The sequence below is a fragment of the Centruroides sculpturatus genome, unplaced genomic scaffold, assembly GCF_000671375.1.
Source record: "Centruroides sculpturatus isolate CEXI.00-Female unplaced genomic scaffold, Cexi_2.0 scaffold136, whole genome shotgun sequence".
In the NCBI taxonomy this organism is placed as follows: domain Eukaryota; kingdom Metazoa; phylum Arthropoda; class Arachnida; order Scorpiones; family Buthidae; genus Centruroides; species Centruroides sculpturatus.
The window spans coordinates 723,558-749,403 of NW_019384534.1; the positions used below are offsets into that span (position 1 = coordinate 723,558).

Sequence of the window (25,846 nt, forward strand, 5' to 3'; positions counted from 1 at the left end):
GGATGTGGTCCAGATGCTCAGGATATTTGAGAGGGTGGACCAGAGTTTTCTTTGAAAATGCAAAGCCTGCATCGACAGTGGAGGTTGTCAAGTTGAACAGTTTTTGTAATAGCAGTGTACACACTACATTCATGTATTCTTGTTTCAATATTATTCATTGACATATTTTATTGTTGTCATGCTATCTGCAGTATAATTCCTTACCAACTTTTCATGACTTGTACTGACTCAGGATTACGTCATTGATCACACATTCCTGCTCAAAAGTTGCTCTATTTCAATCTCTATTTATTCTCCTAAAGTTTTAGGCTAACTTTATGAATCATTTTGTGTGGTGCATCATTGAATGCTTGGTGCATTCCATTTTAGAATCTCACAAATTCAAAATCATGGCTAAACCTGAAGCAGGCTTCCCAAATAAGCCGAAAATATTTATTTATTTTTTTTTTTGCAGTAAATTCATTTGCTGGAAAAGTATTAATGGCATTTGCTTTGTGTTTTATCTCCGTTCCAGCTTTGACAATTAGTTGTAACTGTGAATTCTTCAGCTATAATCTAGAAAATTCTATAAATAGAATTAATTTGTCAAATTAAACATGTCATATTCAGAGAATAAAATAAAAAACTTATTCACAAATATTATATTTAGTTTTGATTACGAGTTAGAATTATTTTTTTACAAATTTTGGATCTCAACTACCATATTTTATGGCATATAAGACATGCCACCTTTACATGCAGAATATTTAGGAAAAAATAATTTAGTTTATTGAAGCCTATTTGGGGAATTTATTAGTCCATGGGTTTGCAACTTCACAAATAAGACAGTAATTTTTTTTCCTTATAAAAGTTGTCTTATATGCCATACAATAGAGTACTTGCATTTCTTAGTTTGAACATGTAATTTGCTTTAAATTGGGTCACCAAGCTTTTTGACTGTCGACCCGTTTTAAGATTTCTCAACCTTTAATCAATCCCCTCTTCTCTTTTTGCTAATACAGTTAATAATAATATCTGGTAAGTCAGTATTAATCCATACACTGTTTTCATGAAAAAGATCTACTTAGAGTGTGCATATTTACGTCCCAACCTGTCATATGCATAACCCACCAGACTAATAATTTTTAACAGACCATTTTCAAAATAAACCCTCAACTAACTTTCAACTGCCAAAAATGTCTTATCGACCCCTGAGGTTGATATTGACCACTTTTTGATGATTTAAAATGGATGGCTCTAATTTTATTTTTAATATACAAGGTAAAAACTATTGTTACCTTAAATGTCTCTTAAAGTAACTGAAAAATTGAGATCCCATTTCTTCACAGTTCTATGGTGGCAAGGGAAATGTATTCGAATTCAATCTCCAATCAGTGTGTCAAGATAAAATGAAGACCCATTTATTTTTTAAAATGTTTTCTGTGTGTGTGTTTTTTTAATAGTGGCTACTAAAAGGAGAGGAATACATTAGCCTATGACATAAGGAGATTCAAAATCATTGAAGCACAGTTATAACAAAAAGATGGAACTTATCAAAGCATGCTGTAATAATTCTCTATATATAAACACATGCGAAACAGAATTATTATCAGTAGCCATTATCAAAAATCAAATATACGCATGCATTTTATTTTAAAAAATGAAAGATCTTCATATCATCTTAACATATTTGCTTGATATCAAAATTATTATTTTATTATTTTATCCAAACAAGCTCCCCTGCCACTATGAACCTTGAAGAAATGAGATATCAATAGTTCACTTAGTTTAGGAGATATTCAAGGTAACAATAGTTATATTACATTAATTAATATTTATGTAATTTCTCATTTTTCAAAACTATTTCAGTGGTTATAAAGTCTCTTGTTTGCCAGAGTAGTAAACTCCTCAGCATACTGCTTTGGAAAATCCATGATTTAACTCGGACAATCAAAAAGCCCCAGGAATTTTTCAGGAGCAGCTCATTGCCATCCCTTGTTGCTAGGTTATTTCGTCCTGGGCCTGGACAATGATGGGTGTGATTAAAAGGCCTTCTTAGTGCCCACAGGGTGATAAGAGTAAAAAAACACACACACACACACAGTAATCTTAATACAGTCAACCCCCCCTATAACACGGTAGATATGTTCTGTTCTTTATGAATCCATTTTGTACGAGTCCTTGCCAATCACTGCCCAGCACGTATGCACTTTACAGACTACGGCTGTTTGAAAGGTTTTCTTCCATAAAATTAATCGATTCCTAGACTAATTTGACTCAACATTTCCAAAATACGTATATTTTTTTGGGAATAATCCATATAAACTATGCTATAAACAAAAAATTGTAGGATTACTTACTGAGTGTGCACTGTTTGACGTCGCCATTGCTTAAGCTTGTTTTCGTTGCGGAGCAGCGCACCAAACGGCAGCCGTGATTTCTGATAAGTTATTTTTCTGCGAAAACTTCATTGAACTTTGGAGACATCATTAATATAAATAATTTTTATGGCTGTTGAATAAGAAATGTTTCTTTCACAAGAAATGTATAAAATTAGTGCTGTATTAGACTTACGGTACCTAATTTACATACTGTACAGACGATAGTAAACTCAACTTACTCGCCTAAACTCTCCGTAGCGTGGCGCTGGACGGCGGAAAGTATATATATAATTATAATAAAGTTACAATAAATTAAGTTTATATATAATTATATATACAGTACCTAATTTATATATAATTATATGTACTGTACCTAATTTATATATAATTTATATATAATACTGTACAGACGATAGTAAACTCAATTTACCCGCCTAAACTCTCCATAGCATGGCGCTGGACAGCGGAAAGTAGTTTGGCTGCCCGATGACGTTTTACCAAATTATAGGAGTTTTTTGCCATGTTTGTATGGATACCGTTGCAATTTTTTCACCGTCATATAGGAATCTGAACTATAGGAATCCGTATTATAGGGGGGTTGACTGTATTTGGCTATTGAATATAAGCCATTCATTATGAGGAACAGTTACAAGTTAACTTTAATATTTTAAGATTAAAAACAGAAATCTGGGTATGAAAATAATAGCTCATAGTCATTGGAAAATTTTGTATAATTTTTGTAGTAAATGTAATAACATAAATTATTTATTTAAGTATTCTTCTCAAATTTGTACTTAAAATTGATTTCTTCAACATATTTCAGTGGCAAGACGTGTTGGACGTTCTATCTCGTGCAATGTCTCAAAACAAAATCAGTTATATTATGTTACATTCCAGACCGGAAATAGTCGTAAGTTTGTATATTTTTAATTTAATTTAATTTTCCTCGTACCTTCAGTCACATATTAAATAATTAAAATTTATTTGTATTTTCTTTTTAATAAAAAGTAACAATATAACAATAACAAAGTTTTAATAAAAGTTCTACAAACAAATATTGTATTTTCTATATAAAAAATTATGACAACTTTTCATCTCTTGAAACTATACTCTTTAGATTGTTAAATGTTTTCTAAATTACAAGCTTAATCTTATACCAAATTAGATGCCAAATTCACAAAAGTGGTATTGCTGATGACATTGTATGCTGACATATGGTAACAGTTTGATGATAACAATTCGTTGTAGATTTGTAGATATAATTTGCAAAAGTCATCATAGGGCATTTTACCAGTTGTGATGCAGTGTTCTATAATTACTTTTGTGAATTATATTGAGGGTACAGAAATGTCGTCAGCAGGTTCGTTGACTATGGCCACTAAAAAATTAGAAATCTTTCTCCTTGTGGGTTTAGCAGTTGTTAAATGGTGGTAATTGTGAAAGAAGAAAAGCTGTGATACAAATGGTAAAATTAAGAAATTTTGTATTTTTTTTAAATCAGTTTATAACATGAAGAATCATAGTGCTTTTTAATAATGTATTCTGTAATTAATGATTATCAAATATATTTAGAATATTTTACAGTAGGCACACAATAAAATCAATTTTGAATTAAGAAATTGTAGAATTCCAGGATCCAGAAACACATTTATATGTAGAACTTTTGTTGTTCGTACCCTCAAGCTGAGCAGGAAACATCAGATTCTTGATTACAATAGGTAGTCTTAGATCAATTGCAATTGCAGCAGCAGTGAGATTGATCTCAGATCATCTGTTGTAATCAAGTGTCTGACATTTTCTGTTCAACTTGTGGCTATGAGTGATAAGTTTTAGATACAAATATCTGTGTTTCTGGATCCAGAAAATACTGACTGCATAAATAAAGATGTACTAAGACATTATAAGCCATTCTAATGGATACTCATGTTTTATCTTAAAATTTTTCGTAGTGACAGTTTATTTTCCATTGTATTTGAGAATGATCATGTTAATGACAAGTATCATCATCTAGAATAGAATACACAGGATGTCATAAGTCCTATTTTGAGTTACTTTTAATTCATTACTTGGGAGACATACCCAAATGCATTGGGTGTCGCACATAAGATAATGCCATCTGGTTTTTTCTGTGTAGTAGTTCCCGTTGTAGTTACTAATGTTGGCCATTAGAGGTGATTTATGCAAAACAAGGTGTTTTCTTGTTTCGTGAAAGCTTTTTGCATCCTTCAATTCGACAGAAATCATTCAACATCAATGCTCTCTTCTGACTACTGAACATGAATAAGTGGCACCCACCAGAAAGTCAATTACAAAATGGTGTAATCAATTAATCACAAGTTGTTTATGACCACAGAAGAAGACTAGTCATCCACCAGTTCCCAATGAACATGTCAAGCATGTATGTAAGGCTTATCAGTGTAGACCTAAGAAGTCATCTTTGCAAAGCCTCTTATGATCTGGAAATGCCATGTCAGACAGTGTGGAGGTTGTTATGAAAATGGTCACAGCCACAGTTACAAACTGATGTGTTATGCAAAGTCTGGCAGAAGTTTGGACTATCGTGTCATAGATGGCACTCAGTCACTGTAATGTAATGTCAGGATTGTGAAACCTAGATGTATTGTCCATCATGTAAATCATAAAACATTATCTGATGTGCCATGATATTTGTATAATAAATTTTGAAAACAGGACTTACAGGGACACCTATATATATACATAGGGTGTCTATAAAGTAAATCCTTTGTATACAATAAGTCTATTAAGTGTCTCCTAGCAATTGCTGGATTACCAATATTTTACCATATTTCAATATAATAATTGTTCTATGGAATATGGTAATTTAATATATTATGATCCATACCTGAAATCTGATATTATGTTTATGACATTAGAAACATTACAACAATTTTAACAAGACAAATGTCAGAAGAATTGGTTTTTAATATTACAAATTTTCACTAAAATTAACATTTTTATTCCCAGGATAATTTAACAAGATTTCGCCTGGATCCCGAGATAACTGCTCTACTTCTTCCAATACGTTCCGGAGCCAATGGCCTTAATTTGATCGAAGCGACCCATGTCGTACTGGTGGAGCCCCTTCTCAATTATGCCAGCGAATTGCAGGCGATTGGACGAATTCATCGAATAGGCCAAACCAAGTAAGACTGCACCTTTGTTTCCTAAAATCATGAAATATAAAGAGACATTATTTCAAAAATGCAGTTTCGAAAACTTCATTTTACATCAAAAAAATTACTTCCATAATGACAAAAGTACACATGCAGAATAGACCTTTTCATCGTAGACAACTTCTGGAGCCCAAGCTTTTCTTCTCCCCATTGATGAACTGGCACATTGCATTTTTTGTACAAAAATGTGACATGCCAGATTGTGTTTTACTGACATACTAATTACCACAACAATATTTCCATAATGGAAGTTTGTCAACAAGGATGATAAATATTCTGGTTCCGATGACTACCTATGTGGAAATATCTGGCATGAACTTGTACGCTTTGTATGCTTGTACGATATGTTGTAATCTGATAAATTAATTCTGTAATGACTTTTGTCATTACAGAATTAATTTATCAGATTACAACATATTTTTAAAATGTTTTTAGTAATAATTCTTTAATAATTATATGGGCATGCCTTGACTTTTGTACATATTCCTATACACACACACAGACATAAAAACTGACAAAGAAACTGGAAATATATACTAAAACAACCACTTCACACCTAAGCGATAATTCCAGCAAACAAACACTAAAAGGTTTAATGTTCAAACGTTTTCGGCCGTCTTTCAGAGGCCCTCTTCAGGAAAAATTGCATAGAACAGAAAAACAGCTCTATCTAACAGTTTTCGAATATAGCTGCGTTCTAATTTTTAAAATTTAAACGATGTTGACTACAACGATCGTTCCGTATTACAACATATAATTAAAAATATTTATAAATAAAGTTATAAATAAATACAATAATAATATATATGGTGTTAATATATACAACAATATGTGTGTTGTTGGTAATATATTCATTGTTAAAAGTTAGCCCGATGTATAAACGATATGAGATAGGGAAAAATTGTTTCCTTTAAAAAATCATAGTTATGCTTTGTGGCCTTGTAAATAATACTTCCACGATTGTGGAACCGGAATATAGTTGGCGTTGATGTAACCTCCCTTCATGCCCGCTATATAAATTTCAATAGCCTCCAACGAATGGTCAAATGCCCTGTGTAAAAGCATAGCTTCATCCCAACAAGGAGAAACCCCGGGTTCGGTAGCATACTGGGCTAGTGCAGTATTATACTTCCCCTTGGACACATCATACTTGTGATCTCGTATTCTAGCCTCTAGAGATCGATACGTGGACCCAATGTATGTTATATGTCTATTGAAGCGACTGTCTTGCAATGGAATGTGGTACACTCCTGGCGCTTTCTTGTCCTCAGACTTGTCTTTTGCATTAGATAATATTCTAAAAATGTTCTGTTTTCTCCTATAAGTTAAGTGCAATTTTAAATCCTTAGCAATTCTATTATAAATTTGTTGAAGGGACAGTTCACAGGGTGTTTGACTGACACGACTTATGTTCATTGGAGGCTATTGAAATTTATATAGCGGGCATGAAGGGAGGTTGCATCAACGCCGACTATATTCCGGTTCCACAATCATGGAAGTATTATTTACAAGGCCACAAAGCATAACTATGATTTTTTAAAGGAAACAATTTTTCCCTATCTCATATCGTTTATACATTGGGATAACTTTTAACAATGAATATATTACCAACAACACACATATTGTTGTATATATTAACACCATATATATTATTATTGTATTTATTTATAACTTTATTTATAAATATTTTTAATTATATGTTGTAATACGGAACGATCGTTGTAGTCAACATCGTTTAAATTTTAAAAATTAGAACGCAGCTATATTCGAAAACTGTTAGATAGAGCTGTTTTTCTGTTCTATGCAATTTTTCCTGAAGAGGGCCTCTGAAAGACGGCCGAAAACGTTTGAACATTAAACCTTTTAGTGTTTGTTTGCTGGAATTATCGCTTAGGTGTGAAGTGGTTGTTTTACACACACACATCCATTTTTGTGTAAAGGTCAAAGGACTGCCCATATTAAAAAATGCTGTTTTATTATATATATATATTTTTAAATATAAATTTTTAAAAGTAAGTGTAGGGAAGCAAATAAGGATCAGAGAAAATGTCAGAACAGTTAAGAAATTTATACTACACTTAAGAAGTGAAAGTACTCTCAATATCATGAGCAGTTTATTTTGCATCATAATACATAGTGTCAGAATCTTATGACAAAATAATCATAGCAGAAAGCGGACATCCCATAAACCAAACACAATAGCCATATAAGCACTATGTCATCATAGAAGTGCATGCATAATTATTGAGATATGTAGTAACAAAAAGTAATCTAATACTGAAAATATGGAAGAAACAAAATGGTAACAAGTAGTTGAAAAAGTAACCCACTTTGCAATCTGTCACTTCCACCCCTTGATGATACTTATTTGGACATAAATCCTGTGTTTTAGGCTTTATTTTGTTTAAAAATTTTATAGTTTTTCATACATTTTTGATAGAGTTTCATTTTGATTCCTTACTAAGGATCCTGTTATGTTTATCTTACCGGCACGTAGAAGTTTCAAATTCAAATTCAAATTTCTCTCCAGAATGCACTTTTCACAGACAAATCTAAAATAACTGTTTACATTATAAATTTATCACCTATCATATTTATATCCATTCCTTTTGGGATAACCGTCTTCCACTTTTCTTGGCCTTACCGGACAACATTGCTACTTCTCTTGCAAGGCACACTGTAGTCCATCTTTGCTCTTCTCGGCTCCTATTTATAAGATTATTAGAGTTTTATGGCTGGATGCTCCTAATCCTCTATCGTTTGAGAGTAAACAACACTAGCTCTTACTTACACAACAAAAGATATAGTTACTAATTATGTGTAGATATGAGATACAATGTACAACTATATACAAGGAGAGGGCAAAACAGTTGAGGCATACTCTTCTTGCTGTAGACTAATGTACTAATGTAGTTTACCTAGAATGGAAGACAATCAAATAACCAACAAGTGAGGATCCTGTACTTTTATCTCTCTTGATCACGATACTTGACAGTAGGCAAATTTTGATTATAGAAACTTTGCTCTTGACAACTTCCATTAGATATTTTTCAGCATAAGTTTCCTCTGGCAATTATTTCTTTTGTAATTTTGATTTTAATTGTTAAACGACATGTATCTAAATTAATTTTGTACTTTTTTTCCAGACCTACCACTGTACATAGATTCATCGTTAGGAAGACAATCGAAGAGAATATGCATCACATGTTACAGACGAATCATTCCACCACAACAATCGACACAGAAGATAACAACATCACTCTTTTTGAACTCCAACAGTTGTTTAATTGTAGATAATCATTTGTGATTTGTTCTTTTATCGATCCGAAAAACCGGATGTAAAATATTTTTTAAACACAATTCAGGATAATGTCGTAAGTCGTATTTCTAATTTTTTTTTTATTTGTATTTGTTACGTGTTTTTCAGACAAAGTTTAATAAAAAGAATTATCGAGAAGCATTTACATATTTCTCATAAAAGCAAATTAAAGCAATATATAAAAGATTTACACAGAAGTTCTATCCTCTAAAAATTAGAGAATTTCCTCTGCTTTTTCTGAAGCAGAGGAAATTCTAACTTTTGGAGGATTTTAGGATCTTTTCTGAAGAACTTAATGTCAATACATACACATAGCAAAATAATAACAATGAGACTAAATTAGCAATTTCGAAATCGTATCGTTATTTGTTCTGTTTTTCAACACTATGTAGTGCAACCACTCGACCACTTGGCATTTTTCATCTTAATTTTTATTCAGTTCAATTGATATGTGTATACATTATTTTGTACATATTTTGGGCTTAATAACGCCCCTCTTCATTCCACTAAAATCAAAACATACACACAAATTACAAGTTGCTATATGCATATATAATCAATGTAATTGTTATACTAAAATAGCTTGAGATCAAAATCTTTTTTTAAATTTTTTATCCACGTGACGGGTGCATAACTTACACATATAATCATTCCCGCTTATCTAGTAAACAAATATTTATCAATTATTGCACTAATTAACTAAAATTTTATAAATATATTCCAGACAAACCTTTGCATTATAATAAGAAGGACAAAAAATAATTTAGAATTTAGAACTTTTAAAAAGCCTGGTTCAATAAAAACAACTATAAAATACAATTCTAATATACCACTACGTATAAAACAAAATATATTCAACATGGAATATTGGAAAATATTCTATGGAAAATAAAAAATAGAATGAGTCAGAAGATTGATGCACATAAAGACATAATAGAGTTAAAAAAAATTCTTTCTGGATGGATATCCAAATAGATTAATTAAATCATGGGAAAAGAGAATAAATACCCAGAAGACTCTGGAAAAAATAAGCAAAATTCTAACGTAAAATATACCTCCTTTCCATATCTTAAAGGTTTATATGAAGAAATTAATAATGAAACTAAAAAAATTGACATTATGCTTGCACCAAAATATGAAAAATTATCAGTTAGATTAAAAAATCTAAAAATCCACAAAGACAGAAAAACAAATACCAACAGAAACAAAAAGTATTGTATACCAAATTACTTGTACTTGTAACGATACCAAACATTATATAGGAGAAATAAAAAGAAAAATGAAAGTAAGATTAAAAGAAACATCACAGATTTAAAATATCATCGAATCATCTCCGTTTTTTATGATCACTGTATGTTAAACAATTTCAACATAGACCAAAATAATATAAAAATTTTTCACAGAGAAAAAGAAACATACAGCAGAAAATTTAAAGAAAGTATAGAGATTCTTAAAAATAAAAAAATGTATAAATAAAAATTTAAGTTTAAAAATAAATGAAAATTGGCTAGAAATATTATAAAATAAAAAATAGATTGAAGCATTATAAAATAAAATTGAACTTGAAATTAAGAAATGAAAAGGAAATTTATTTTTATAAATTCAATTAAAATATTAATTAATCAGCAAATAACTGTTTACATATGAGTTGGTCATATCAACATACAATAATATGCAAATGGACCCAGTACTGTGCATCAAAATCAGAAAGGTGATTTAAGGGATAGCACGTAATAATAAACCTGTTTGTACGATACCAATTTCTTCGATTTTATTAAAAAAGAAGAGTAACCAGATATGCTGTCTAAATCCTATAGAATTTGTAACAAGTTTAATTCATTATAAATATTCTTGCTTATTAAAATCATAAAAATGAAATAGGAAATAACATGTAATAGTGCGACAGGGTTTATCGGATTTTATTAATGGAAGGAATAACTAGGTACCTCATCTTATTCATATAAACTTACTATATAAGTTTACTTCATTACTAAAAACTTATATAATCTCCACGTCTTACCGCTTTTGTAAGAAAAAGGAAAAAAAGAGTTAATAACACTGGCAATACCAGTAGGAAAGTATAATCTCCAGGTCTTACTGCTTTTGGAGAATGGATCAAGAACACTGGTAATAACAGTGGGACAGAAGAAAACCTTAATTTAAAAAAAAAATTAAAAAAGAAACATGCAAAGGTTTGTTTGGAATATGTTTATAAAACTTTAGTTAATTAGCACGATAATTGATAAATATTTGTTTACTAGATAAGCGGGGATGATTATATATGTAAGTTATGCACCCTTCATGTGGATAAAAAATTTAAAAAAAGATTTTGATCTCAAGCTATGTTTAGTATAACAATTACATTGATTATATATGCATATAGCAACTTGTGATTTGTGTGTATTTTTTTATTTTAGTGGACTGAAGAGGGGCATTATTAAGCTCAAAATATGTACAAAATAATGTGTACACATATCAACTGAACTGAATAAAAATTAAGATGAAAAATGCCAAGTGGTCAAGTAGTTGTACTACATACTGTTGAAAAACAAAACAAGACTAAACTTTAAACAGACTGAGAGGCAAATGGCAAAAGCACAGATAAAAAAGAACCTTGGTATTAATAATTGATTCAATGGTAATATAAACTGTAATGGAAAAAAACAGAATTACAGTAAGAAGAAATTCACACAACTGATGATGATCTTCTAATCCTATTATGGAGAAAGATTTTGCAGTGTTTATCAAAGATTTAAATCATGCAAAATTTGCACATCCAGTAGTAATTCTGTTTGTTTTATTTTAACTTCTGTTCTGCCTCTACAAAGAACAAATTGTCTGACTTAACACCATCAGAAAAGCCAGTTGGGGAATTTGATCAACCAATAGGAAAACCATTTGCCACAGTAATTGTCTATTAGGCAAGCAAATTTGGCATGTGGGCACAGGTGAAGACAATGTCCAACAAAATTTAAACATTTGAAACATGTTTGAAAGATAGAATGAGACCAAAACAAAAAATTTCATTCAAATTTCCGACCAGGAGAAAGAAATACCCAAATTTTATGCCAACAACAACGGATAGTGGAACAAAAGATGATGGCCAGGTGGCTGAGCAGTCAAGATGGCAGCCTATTGCTCTGGGGGACCCACATTTAAATTCCCAGAAATTTTTTGGGGGTGGTCCATCTGGATATGTCGGGCCACATCCCTCACCACCCAACCGCCCCATTGTGGGCCTGGCCAAACCCATAATGGGCTTGCTAATGGAGGACCTCTTAGTGCCCACAGGACAGAAAGAGTTTTTTAAAAAAAGTGGAAAAAATGAAGATAAGACTCAAGAACAAGAAGGCCAATAAAATTGAATATCCTTTTGGCTTCCAGGCATGGCACACTGCAGGTTCTTATGTATAAGCAGAAAATTTGAAATAATATTTTCCATCTGTATCATAAAGGATCCAAAAATCAAATATTTAAATTACTTAAGGCACATTTCGAGTTAATATTTCTACAAATTGTGGTATGCATGTTAGGTATATGCCCAATAATACGTACATTCTAAGTTTGTTTGGTTATGGCAATGCAACACTTGGGCGATCTGCCTAGGGGGAATGCCTTCCGGGAGGTCTTTTTAAGGGAAACTGGCCCCTATTTAGGCGTTACAGACGTGGAGAAAACCTGGAAATCTCTACGTGGCCAGCCCGTCCGAGCGAGACGCGAACCCACGACTGAACTCCCAGTGTTCAGGGTATGAAGACCACTCGGCCACTGGTGGGCCTTACATTCTAAGTAACAGGCTTGTTTAATTGTTACTTCTGATTGGATAATAGAACGTCACGTGGTCACTATGGAAAATTTTAAACAAATTTGTTATAGAAGCCAAGATAAGGTAATTTTCCTTATTATTTAAAAAGAAATTAAAATTAAAATTACACCAGTTGCCAAACCATTTAAAAATGCAATTTACAGCAGTTTAGCCATAAAAATTCCCAAGTGAAATAAAATAAAATTACAAAATTATTAAAGTTTCAACCAAACGATCGCGTTAATCAATACGAGGTCTATAAATCTGCTATTATTAATGATTAGATACTAAGTAATTAGCTACTAGAGTTAGATGTTAGTCGCCATCTTGTGGAAGAAACACATTTACCTTTCCGAATGAAGAGGACATTCGAGGATTTAAATTCGGAAAAAAGAAACTGTTCAGCCTTTTTCCAAACTGCAATACCACGTAACCCAACAAATCACAAAAACTTGCCCTTAAATACATCCTAAAATTGCACGATTAATTTTTATTTTTTAAATTTGCTCGTTGTCCTTTCAATTTCCTAGTTCCATCTACTCTAGTTTTTTCCTATCGATCATCGAGTAAATGTACCCGAAAATCAGATTGTGTATCATTTCGATATTAAGACGGCACATTCTGATTTAAACAATTTATGCTATTACATATTTAACTGCATGGAATTTATAAAATAATTATATAATTTCAAATCATAACATTTCTATTGTAAGGTGTATTTCGCTAACACGTTGTTTGGAAGAATAATGGCGGCTTAAAGTCAGGTGATCACATACTGCCAATAGAAAAGCGTTAGTTATATGGTCAATCACTCATTATAGGCTCTCTAATATCGGTTGGCAATTTTTCGTGAGTGATTTGTCCAAAATGTATGGGTTTGTTCACAGTATAAATAGAGTAAAAATAAGTAATTGTTTCTTTCATTATATATTGTATGTAGTTCTGTATACATATGTGGTGCAGTGCTCCTCCCTACAGAAAGATACGACACTTTGGCCTCCATAAAAAAACATAAAATGTATTCACTCTTTATGACGGAGATTCATTTTTAATCATCAACGAATTTTTAGTAATAAAACTTAGTTGTAATTTCGGCAAAAGCATTTATATGTCGAGAAATATTTCCAGACATTTTATTCTATTTAATTTGAGAAATAATTTCCGGAATCAGGAATCAAATTCCAGTTTAAAATGTTTTGTTACTTAACAATGAAATAAATAATATCCGCTTAACGATTTTTATAACAATATCAATTATTTGATTGTTTTCACCGTAACGTCGTGTCCAATTAAGATCATGGATTATTTGACGATACAATGCAAGGATAAACAGAGAATTACTATTTCACATTCGGAATTATGCGACAACAGTGGAATAATGAAGGACATGATTCTTTTATCTCCAAAATATCAATCTATTACGTTTCATTTTTCGTTTCACTATAATGTAATGTCATACATCGTAAAGTGAGTTTCTTTTGTACGGTTCTATTGATCAATATTCTGTCGAAAATAATTTTAAATGCTTTCCTACCTCTTAAATTAATTCATTTACTTTATTATCGTAATCACTTTTTTCGTAGCGTTATGAAAGGAAGTCGTCCACCGATTACATCTGTACGACACGCAATGGATATATACGATACCAACACAGAAGTTGGTGCTAAGAACGTAAATAGGAACGTTCGACGTTATCTTCATTCGGCGGTTACTATTAAAACTGTTTGCGCCATACACGATTTTGCATGCCGTTATAAAGAAATATACATCGAGTACACGTGTTGGATACAATTCGACCACCATTGGAAAGACATATTCTTTTCCAATTACCACTTTGAATGTGAAGCCACCACCATAGACAGATTGGTTTCTCGACCCGTGTATCAAACACTGGACGAGCTGAATCTTTTCTGGATTGTGTACGACTGGGCGAGTAGAAAAGCCGGCACCACACTACCCTTGAGGTCTGTTATGAAGCCGTACCTTCAGAAAATTCGATTCCTGGCAATGGATCCAGAAAATATAGAAGAAAATCTTTTCCACAAAATCAGATATACTGTACTTTCGGAAGAGGACATTCGAGGTATCAAGCATTATCATTCGACCGGAGACGTATCGAGAGTTCCTTGTGATATTTGCAGCTATACTTTCGGAAGGAGTGAGAAATTTTATCGAAGATGGTTCACGTATTTAAGTAGAAGAAAATTCGGAAACGAAAGAGAGATTCCCGTGAACGAAAATACGAAGTTTGCTTCGGAGATATTCGTGCTCGAGGATTGCTTCGTCACTGCTATTAGTCTTCCTATTACGTTCTGCAAAACGAAAAGTTTGCTCGTTCATCTTGATGTTTCGGTTGAAGGAAACGAATCGATAATTTCGTATCAAAAACTATTTTGTCGTCGTCGTGAGGGATTTACGAAATTGCGTAAAAATATATTTTTGAAAAAATATTCAATATGTCGAATGAATGTTAAAATGGCAACCCGCATCATCCCAGACAAGAATGTGATGATCAATATCGACTCGGATTGTTTCGTCACCTCCGGGCAACTAATTCGGAAGATTTCTACACGAAAAAGGAAAATAACCGAAGCTAACAATAACAGTTATTATTTCGATGTCCAACTGTATTTTTGAATTGAGGGACATTTCATATAATAATAATAATAATAAAATTCCCGGATATCCGGCTTAAATTAAACACTTACGTTCTTCTTTAGTTCTCATTCGAGTTATTAAATTAGGAAAAACTTGCCCTTTCGTGATCCCTCTCCCCGAACTTCACCAATTATCAGTGATGAAAGATCCCCTCTCCTGATGATGATATTAGAAAAGCATTTAATTTATTTGTATCCGGGACGCAACACACCAGCGATTTGTGGAAGGGTGATACCTTCTTCAACGACTTTTATGGGAAACTGGTCCCTGTTTAGGTAATAGCAATATAAAGAAAATTCGGAAAATTCCACGTTGCTAGCCCGTTGATCAGACCCGAACCTATGACCAACTATCGGTTCTCGGTAGGATTATCCACACGGCTATCGGTGGGCAGGAAAATATTATTTTCGGACAATTTTGTGATGATTGTGGAGAAAAGTAAATGAGTGCAATATTATGTCATGGCAAACTCGCCTTCTTTCTTCCATTGTTAGCAATCGTCATACGCCAAAGAACCCTCCCTATATAAACTAATGATGATCTTTAACAATAAATGCTGCCATTATTGGCTGCGAAAACTTCAGTATGCAAAGAAACCGGTCGATTTCATATTTTTATGTTCTGAGCATTGTATTTCCCTGAAAGTTCCTTAATTTCAGGTCAACATTATCTTGTCTAAACCAAGTGCTATGTACAGTGCTTTAAACCTACCGGTGATCAGTGGTAAAATCCATTAACCAATAGCTGGTTGCATGGAGTTTCTCGGAGTTTCTTCACGGGTCTAACATCTAAAGAAAGCAATCTTCCATAATAAGTCCTCCCCTCTTAACAGATTGCCCATGTATTAACATGTATATTGTATTTTTATTACAGAAATTACTAAAACTAAAAGAAACACTAAACGCTATAAGTATCAATGGCACAATCATATCAGTTTTTCCCAGTTCTGAATTAGTACTCGATGAAGGTTTATATTATTGGGGCATCTTTCCCTTGTGAATGCGAAGATGGCTTACTAGATTGGAATTTTTTGCAAAGTGTTGTTGGCACTGTTCACACATAAAAGGCTTTTCGCCGAAATGAATCTTCAGAAAGTTTTGTAAATGGGAGGATGTGGTCGATTCTGAAGATCCGACCACATTTACGGATCTTCAGAAAGTTCCGTAAATGTGGTCACGAATCGTCGACCTCATAAATCTCAACAGAAGGGCCGAACTCCGGTATGAACCCTTCGATGAATTTTCAATGTATTGTTTCTTGAGAATTCTTTATGGCAAAATATCAAACTCTTATTCTGTGATTTTTCTCTGTTCGAACCTCTTTAGCGCCGTATCAGTTCTGTTTTCTTTAATTTTACGATGGAAAGCAAATCTATTTAATATATTCATTTGATAAAGTGATTAAATCACGCAATTTAAAACTTTTTACAGTTGATTTACAAAATAAAATCCGTTTCATAATGAATTTTGCATATTTTAATTTTCAAAATGTTTACTGTAGATTCATTAACTTCAAAGACGTTCCCAATAGATTCATAGAGAGAAGAACGTTATTTATCTTCACTTTGTGGTGCATTTGTGCCAATAAACAAACAGACGTACTTGTCGTGGCAATTATTTTCATACCAAATTTTTCACAAACAATAACGACAGAGTTTATTGTTAAGGGACGTCAGTATTTTATTGGGGAGATGAGATTCTTAGGTATATGACGATTGCTAAGGATGGGAGAGAGAAGAAAGTGTTTGACGTAACATTGCACCCGTCGTTTATTTTTCTCATCAGTTATAAAAAATTATCCGAAAATACTTCCTGTGTATTTGCGAATGGTTTAAATTTTTGGTCTAACGACATATTTAAGAGAAGCGTACCTTCGATTCGAATGACAGTGATGATGAGAGAGGGATCACGAAAGGGCAAATTTTTCCTGATTTAATAACTCGAATGAGAACTAAAGAAGAAAGTACAGTCGACCCCCCTATAACACGGTAGATACGTTCTTGTTTTTATGAATCAGATTCTAGGAGTCCAGCCAACCACAGCCCGGCACGTGTGCAGTTTACGGATTACGGCTGTTTGAAAGGTTTCTTCCATAAAATTAATCGATTCTAGATTAATTCGACTCAACATTTCCAAAATACGTATAATTTTTTTGGGAATAATCTATATAAACTATACTATAAACAAAAAATTGTAGGATTACTTACGGAGTGTGCACCGTTCGACTACGCCATTGCTTAAGCTTGTTTTCGTCGTGGAGATTGTCATCGAATGGCGCTCGCGTGCTTCCTGATAAGTTATTTTTTTGCGAAAAATTCGCTGAACTTTAGAGACATCATTAATATAAATATAATTTTTATGGACGTTAAATAATAAATGGTTTTTGGTAGGTCCGCTGCTCGTTTAAACTCAACGGTTTGTGCAATTCTGTCGCGACACGAGTCGGCGATGACGTTTTACCGAATTATAGGAGTTTTTTTTAGCATGTTTGTACGAATACTGTCGCAATTTTTCGTCGTGATATAGGAATCCGAACTATAGAAACCAGTGTTATAGGGGGGGGTCGACTGTAAGTGTTTAATTTAGCCGGATAGCCAGGAATTTTATTATTATTATGAAATGTTCCTCAATTCAAAAATACAGTTAGACATCGAAATAAAAACTGTTATCGTTAGCTTCGGTTATTTTCCTTTTTCTTGTACAAATCTTCCGAATCAGCTGCTCGGGGTGACGAAACAATCCTGGAGCACGAATATCTCCGAAGCAAACTTCGTATTTTCGTTCACGGGAATCTCTCTTTCGTTTCCGAATTTTCTTCTACTTAAATACGTGAACCATCTTCGATAAAATTTCTCACTCCTTCCGAAAGTATAGCTGCAAATATCACAAGGAACTCTCGATACGTCTCCGGTCGAATGATAATGCTTGATACCTCGAATGTCCTCTTCCGAAAGTACAGTATATCTGATTTTGTGGAAAAGATTTTCTTCTATATTTTCTGGATCCATTGCCAGGAATCGAATTTTCTGAAGGTACGGCTTCATAACAGACCTCAAGGGTAGTGTGGTGCCGGCTTTTCTACTCGCCCAGTCGTACACAATCCAGAAAAGATTCAGCTCGTCCAGTGTTTGATACACGGGTCGAGAAACCAATCTGTCTATGGTGGTGGCTTCACATTCAAAGTGGTAATTGGAAAAGAATATGTCTTTCCAATGGTGGTCGAATTGTATCCAACACGTGTACTCGATGTATATTTCTTTATAACGGCATGCAAAATCGTGTATGGCGCAAACAGTTTTAATAGTAACCGCCGAATGAAGATAACGTCGAACGTTCCTATTTACGTTCTTAGCACCAACTTTTGTGTTGGCATCGTATATATCCATTGCGTGTCGTACAGATGTAATCGGTGGACGACTTCCTTTCATAACGCTACGAAAAAAGTGATTACGATAATAAAGTAAATGAATTAATTTAAGAGGTAGGAAAGCATTTAAAATTATTTTCGACAGAATATTGATCAATAGAACCGTACAAAAGAAACTCACTTTACGATGTATGACATTACATTATAGTGAAACGAAAAATGAAACGTAATAGATTGATATTTTGGAGATAAAAGAATCATGTCCTTCATTATTCCACTGTTGTCGCATAATTCCGAATGTGAAATAGTAATTCTCTGTTTATCCTTGCATTGTATCGTCAAATAATCCATGATCTTAATTGGACACGACGTTACGGTGAAAACAATCAAATAATTGATATTGTTATAAAAATCGTTAAGCGGATATTATTTATTTCATTGTTAAGTAACAAAACATTTTAAACTGGAATTTGATTCCTGATTCCGGAAATTATTTCTCGAATTAAATAGCATAAAATACCTGAAAATATTTTTCTCCGTATAATTGTTTTTGTCGATAATTAAAAAATAAATTGAGACCAACGTGTCATGCCGTCTGCTTTAGGCATAAACGGATAGCAAACGACGACGTTTCATTCGAACTGGTTTTTCGTATTATTACATTTTCCACTAATTTTATTGTTTTTAGTTTAGACAATATTCTACAAGGATCCCTAATGATCCTATAACAGAGTGACTAGCACTCACAGCTCCTTTGATCTGATAGGAGAAATGAAATTTCGAGTGTTAGCTTCTACTGTACATTTGTCAAGTTAAATAAGGTGTTGCACAAAAGGCTGGCATAGCAACAAGAAGACATTTTTCCGAATTTCGTTCAAGTATAGTACACATGCTAGAAGCGTAATCCGAAAATGAGAAAATAATAAAAATTTAAACCTACAAAATCCATGCAATTTCGCCATTTATAGGTTCGTATTTGAATAGTATTAAACCTCATAAATTTATAATGCACCAATATTGGCATGCTAAAAGTACAGCGGCTTTAATACAGTCGGATAAGCAAACCAATGGCAAAACCTGTCTCAAACGAAACGAGCTTTCATTGCCTTACTTATTCGAAGATAAAACATTTTATTACATTGAACTATTTTATTTATGCAGCGCAGACAAAGCAAAAAACTTAGCAACGAGTTGCGTGACTTTCCCCGGCTGTTATGAGAACTTATTTAAAAAATAACTTTTATATTATTAGTTATTTTATTTAAAAAAAAAAAACAATAAGAAAGGTCTAGTTTTGAGGGTAGAGAAGAGTTTTTAAATTATTGTGAATGCCACTAACGATTAAAAATTTAATTAAGACTGACCCCATTCGAGATATTACAGGTGACATCCCTTTGAACCCTAACCCCAAAATTTAAGTCTTTTGTCTCTTATTTACAAGTAAGTTACCGTGCCAAATTTCGTCTCTTAATCTTTACTCTTTTTAGGAGAGGAACCGTCTTTTTTTCATATATAGTACTGTATTTCCTTTGGAATTAACACAAGGTTGTGCTGATGAGAACAAATACAACTGTATATAATGCATTCACGTGTTTCTTCCGGAAAGAAAGAGGAAGTGAAGTCAAAATCACGTGATAGCTGCAGCCAATTACCGTGACTATTCATTTCTAATTTTAGGTGCATATGGAAGATAAAATCCGAGAAAATAATTATCTTCCACAAACGTCTGTTTTTTTTTTGTACGAGGATGTTCCTGGTTAGCCGGATGTCGAGTGAATGTTGCAACTTTAGCATTTATATTATGTTATTAATCTCTTATTTAATTACTTAAGTTGTATTAATATTATTATTTCTTTTATATATTAAATTGTATTTTGGTTATATTGATATATTCGGAATTCCACATCCATAAATGAAGTGAATACTATAATTAATACGGTATTCAGTTAGAATTCGTAAATTGTATTTAGAATACATTCCCAACGAGCGATTATTTATTTTGATATCGTCACAATGGAGGGCTGCAATTTTTAATCATATATTTAATTTAAAATATATGCTCTCCAATGCTAATTAGCAGTGGCTTGCCCCTGTATATCATACTTTTCCTTTAACAATAGAGTCGTGCCAGTTATCTATCTAACGCCTTTCGGGGGAAGTTTTCAATCGAAATAACGTGACTTCCATTTGCTTCTTATGCTCTTGTACAGTTAATCGGGGCCTCCTACTCCTAAGGTGTTCACAATCTACTCTCGTCTTTCATCTATCTAACTCCGTTCTCGAAATTAAGGAAAGACGGACGGACAACAGTGAAATTTATTGGAAAATTTATTGAAAATTAACAACAACTACCCATTTCGCCTTAAAATTCAACACAAATTACAGCAAGCAAGTCCGTGGAAACAGACTGTAGTACATTGATTCGGACTAAAAATGGTGCGTAAGTCAGCTCGGATCTCCATCTTTACGTTACAAACGTAATGCTTTTTTTTTATGGGTAAACCCTTTCCCAAAAATTATCGGAAACGGAAGCAGATTCAAACCAGTTTTTTTGGTTGGAATTTCATTTAATTTTCTTTGTAATGTACAGTTCGGAATTTTGAAAATGCAATTCGTTAATTTTCTATGAATTTTTGAAAATTTCTTAATTTTCAAAATTCCGAAGCATACGATTAATAGAAACAGTTAAATACAACTTTAAAGCAAAAAAACCCATTTGGATCTATCTGCTTCCGTTTCCGAGAATTTTTTCGAAAATGGTTTCCCAGTACAAAAAGCATCATATCTTTAACTCCATCTGCTGGAGATCACGTGAATTACCTCAGAAGGCTACAATCAGTCTTAAAAAGCTTGGGGTATTTTCATTAATTATTTTATATTTTAATTTCTTTAAAAGAAAAAAAAAGTAATTTACCTATAATTAAATTACTTTCCTCGTAAGTTACATCCTGTTGACTTTCTTAAGTAAGAGATTTCATTTGAAAAGATTGCATTTCCGCCTTTCAATAGCGATTGCATAAAGAAGAAAGTTACTAATGGCATTTGATTTTCTGGATAAGGTTTGTTTTATAAGGCAATTTATTATCTGATCCAACACTTCGAGAGTTATTCCAGAGCCAGCAGCATTATGAAGACATTTGTAATATTTTCATTTTTGGCTGTATTTGTAGGAGTTCGAGCATTTACCGGTTATGAACTTATAGAAATTGCTTGCTGTATGATCATTTTTATTATTATTATTATTGTTAATTTAATCTAAAGTAAACTATTTTAAAAAATTTATTTCTGTATCCTGTAGCTGTTCCGGAAAAATACATGCTCAGATTAATCGAGTGCACTATTAATCGTAGCTCACAATTCTTCCAAAAAGTAAGTACGAATCTATACATTTTTCAAAGAATTTTAGGTGATATTGGTGAAAGGTTTTTCTAATTATTTCTCCTGTTATTTTAGGGGGTCGATGTGCTCCACGAATGCGTAAAAAAATTGCACGAATCTAAAAGCAAATGGGAATCCGTCTTAATGTATACTTGCATGAATGGCATACATGGAAGCCACGACGTAAGACATTTTAATTACGCTCTATTAGCTTTTTTCAAATAGTTTTTAATACTTTACAATTTGTGCTGTAAACGTTCGCGGATAAGTTCAACAATAGAACTTTTATTTTACATTAAAATGTAATTTCTAACATCTTTCAATATTTTTTAGCTGTGGGCTTGTACGGAGGAAAAACTGAAAGTAAGAAAGATTCTTTAATGGAAATTATTCTTTTTCATATTTTATTTGTATTTTAAAATTATTTTTTATTTCAAATCAGGAACTGGGACCTCTTCCACCTCCGCAGAAGGACATGGACGATTTAATTGAACATAGTAAATATTGCATGATTCACGCTTAAACAGCCTAATGGATCCCATATTCGACATTACGCAAACACCATAATCTGATGTCATTGTTAATCACAAGTATACGTAACACAATAAACTGATAATTTAGCATTAAAGTATGTGTTCTCGTTATTATGTTTTACAACTTAATTAATTAGCATTAATCGGGGTATTCAAATTTGAATTGGTAATGCTTCAGATGTCTTGCATTTTACATCCTAACGACTTGAAGACTGTAGCTAAAGCAAGCGCGTGATATATGCATATTTTCAGCTATTATATATATATAGAAAAACTATCAAGATTATTCAAATTGCACAATTTTAGGCACCTCGAAAGTATAAAGGACTCATTATGTGGTTTTTCATGATTTTATGTTACATCCATCTTGCTGCTCAGACGGGAAAAGTAAGGTTTTTAACCTAAAAATCCGAATCCTACTTAGCTTTGTATTGGTCCATTATATCCAGGCACGTATCACTTGACGTCATCGTTAAATCTATCCATATCGAGATGTTATACACAGAATATTAAATTTCAATGCATGTGATTGTGAGGATCCAACAACTTTATTTTTAATGATTTTAATTAATAATAATTTAAGCAAGCCCGAGATTGCAAACTTAAACAGGGAAGTTAGTAAGATTTTATCTCATATTTTCGTTTCATTTTTAATTGTGACGCATTTAAATCTTGATCATTTCCTGTGACACATTTAATCCTGAGATCGTCGCTCGTCCAGGGAAGTGTTTTTTAAATCGTTAGATTGGACTGTTGTTAAGCCTGCCGCAATCGCCGATCGATTCAACGACCGATGTCACTATACGTCATACCCTTCGACGACGGAAGTAAAACTCACAATGATTCTACTACGATGCTTACCACTAGCAAAGAAATACTTTTGTTATTAGAATTACTTTGTTAAAAGCAAACAGAAATACAGTGTTCCTCCTCTCTGGAAGCAGCGAAAGGATAAAGAACTTTAATATAATAATTTAATTTATATGATTTTATGTATATTTATAGTTTAAAAAAACAAAGAACTTTTTATATATATACAGTAGATGAAAGATATGAGGAGCCATGCCAAGGCGCATGCATAGTATTCAGCGAGAAGAGGCGAGACGCGATAAAAATAAAACCCTCTCAGATATTTGCGAGAGCCAGAAATTCGCTCTCGCCAGCGAGATTTCTTGCCTCTCGCCTTTTTTTTTTTTTTTTATTCTGACCCGTCTGGATTTGACCTCATCCCCAGATTAGTAGGCCGCCACCTTAACCTCTCGGCCATCCGTTCGTTTCTTCGATTGAGGAATATAGAAATGTATTATTATATCGCTTCTGTTACGAATTAATAAAACATATTTAATCCGAAAACATTATTTACAGTTCACTAAAATTACACACAATTTCTTCGCATATTTTTAAGTGTTGCCAGATTAAATTTTGTCAAAAACTAATTTAAGTGCTGCCAGTTGCCAATTTAATGTCTGGCAACACTTCGACACGGATTGCAGAAGATAACGTTGTTTTCTGATATTTTGAATTGCGAACTTAGATAGAGAGGAGATAATTTCGGAGGGAAGAACATTCGTTTGTTTACATTTTTACTTTTAAATGGCTCTGAGACGAGTCAGTCAATATTTTAGTCCCATCGAATGCTTTAGAAGATGTTTGGTTCCCACTTCGCATTATCATTCCAACGTAAGTTTGAATTTTAAAAAGTAATTTTATGTCGTTAAATTAGGGATTCGAGTAAATGAGATATTGTTTATATTGAGAGTTGGTTCGATGGAATACGGCACGCAACACGGGCTATCTGTAAAGGGGGTGCTGGTTTTATTTAGGCGTGTGAAGTTTCCCGGGAATAAAACCCGGGAAACTTCACGTGCGAACCCACGATCACCTAGCAGTATTTAGTAGATTTACTCACAAGATACCAGAGGATAAAACTACTGTACATTGGTGGGGCAATATATTGAGAAATAATAGGACACTGGTAGGTTTATATTGAGGATGACTAGGATACTATTGAAGGGTGACCAGATATTTTATCGGCAAATCCGGGGACACGTGTCAATCGTCACTGTTTATGGTACACAGTAGTGACCTACTTGTATAATTACTGTCCAATGGGTACTGTACCGTACTTTGGTACGACCGAGATCTAAGCATTTTAATTTTGATCGAACTCGTTTGCTTTAAATAGCTCTCCTTCAATAAGGTTTATAGCTATTTACTTTTAGCACATTTTAGTTATATTTTGAGATGCAATTTGAAAAAGTTGTTAAGACCTATAAATTCTCACTGTCGTCTGGCCTCTGTCCTTTTTTAATCTATAAAATGGAGTTAGATAGATGAAAGTTGAGATCAGATATGGAAGGCGTAGTGGGGGAGGACCCGACGAACTATATATGAACTTCCACTTTGGACCAGAAGTCACATTATTTTGATTTAAAATTTTCCCTCGAAAACGAGTTAGATGAACTGCACGACTCTATTGCTAATGGGAAAAGTGTAATGTGCAGGGGCAAGACACTACTTAAAAAATTGTGATGAAGTCACTATAAATAATTGCTCATTCTCATTTTAAAGTATGGCTCCTTTTTGGCATATCCTCAAAAAGTGGTCACTTCGTTAAAAAAAAAATTACCTAGAAATACTGAAGACATTGGACACGTCCTCTGGATGAAAAACTTTGGCAATGACAATATTACAATATCCACACAAGGAAACGAAAAAACAGGGATAAAACTGAGAATGCTTCCTTGCTGGGGACAGAGGGTCAAAAACAGGGAACGGCCCTGGAAATCAGGGGATGGATTGTCAACCTAACTAATGGGCTTATGTTGAGGAAGACTAGGATACCAATGGACTCTAGTGCACTCAGGATTTAATCTTGAGGGAACAGAGTTAAATGGATAAAAAAAACTTTTAATGCAAATTCAATAAAATTTCCATCTTATGTGACTACTAAAATCATAAGTTGTATAGAAATAGAAACTCAACACAATATAAATAAAAGAAATATTAATTAGGAAGATATTTTCAAAACCTTTTTAATGTTTCTTTCCTTTTCCCTCGGTTCCCTTAGAGTTCACCACTGGATAGGCTTATATTGAGGAACAGCGGGATACTATTGGGCTTATATAGAGGAACAGAAAAGATTGAAATTTAATTAGATCTTATAACTATAACTATAATGTTATAAAATAGATTTATTATTGCATGAATGAATTTTTGTAAACAAATTGTCT

General features: G+C 32.9%; 4 protein-coding genes across 4 annotated transcripts in view; 3 read left to right on the top strand and 1 right to left on the bottom strand.

Moving 5' to 3' along the window:
* The window catches only part of LOC111623145 (E3 ubiquitin-protein ligase SHPRH-like), an 81,801-nt gene extending 72,790 nt beyond the window's left edge, over positions 1-9,011 (top strand). The window contains exons 23-25 of the mRNA XM_023365629.1: positions 3,184-3,270; positions 5,346-5,524; positions 8,701-9,011. Of these exons, the coding sequence (XP_023221397.1) occupies positions 3,184-3,270; positions 5,346-5,524; positions 8,701-8,851 (417 nt within the window). The 3' untranslated portion in view covers positions 8,852-9,011. The remainder of the gene's footprint in view (positions 1-3,183; positions 3,271-5,345; positions 5,525-8,700) is intronic.
* A 3,557-nt stretch (positions 9,012-12,568) lies between these two features.
* Positions 12,569-15,852, top strand: LOC111623136. Its single transcript, XM_023365619.1, has 2 exons — positions 12,569-14,145; positions 14,262-15,852. Exons 1-2 carry the CDS (start codon positions 13,976-13,978, stop codon positions 15,313-15,315), a joined length of 1,224 nt encoding a protein of 407 aa, XP_023221387.1. The 5' UTR covers positions 12,569-13,975; the 3' UTR covers positions 15,316-15,852.
* A 2,076-nt stretch (positions 15,853-17,928) lies between these two features.
* On the bottom strand, positions 17,929-19,620 carry LOC111623117. Its single transcript, XM_023365599.1, has 2 exons — positions 18,884-19,620; positions 17,929-18,767 (listed from the first exon to the last, which is right to left on the bottom strand). Exons 1-2 carry the CDS (start codon positions 19,051-19,053, stop codon positions 18,050-18,052), a joined length of 888 nt encoding a protein of 295 aa, XP_023221367.1. The 5' UTR covers positions 19,054-19,620; the 3' UTR covers positions 17,929-18,049.
* A 1,908-nt stretch (positions 19,621-21,528) lies between these two features.
* LOC111623118 lies at positions 21,529-22,725 on the top strand. Its single transcript, XM_023365600.1, has 5 exons — positions 21,529-21,917; positions 22,001-22,071; positions 22,156-22,263; positions 22,414-22,443; positions 22,523-22,725. The coding sequence occupies exons 1-5, from the start codon at positions 21,830-21,832 to the stop codon at positions 22,601-22,603; spliced, it is 378 nt and encodes a 125-aa protein (XP_023221368.1). The 5' UTR covers positions 21,529-21,829; the 3' UTR covers positions 22,604-22,725.
* The last annotated feature ends 3,121 nt before the right edge of the window (positions 22,726-25,846 follow it).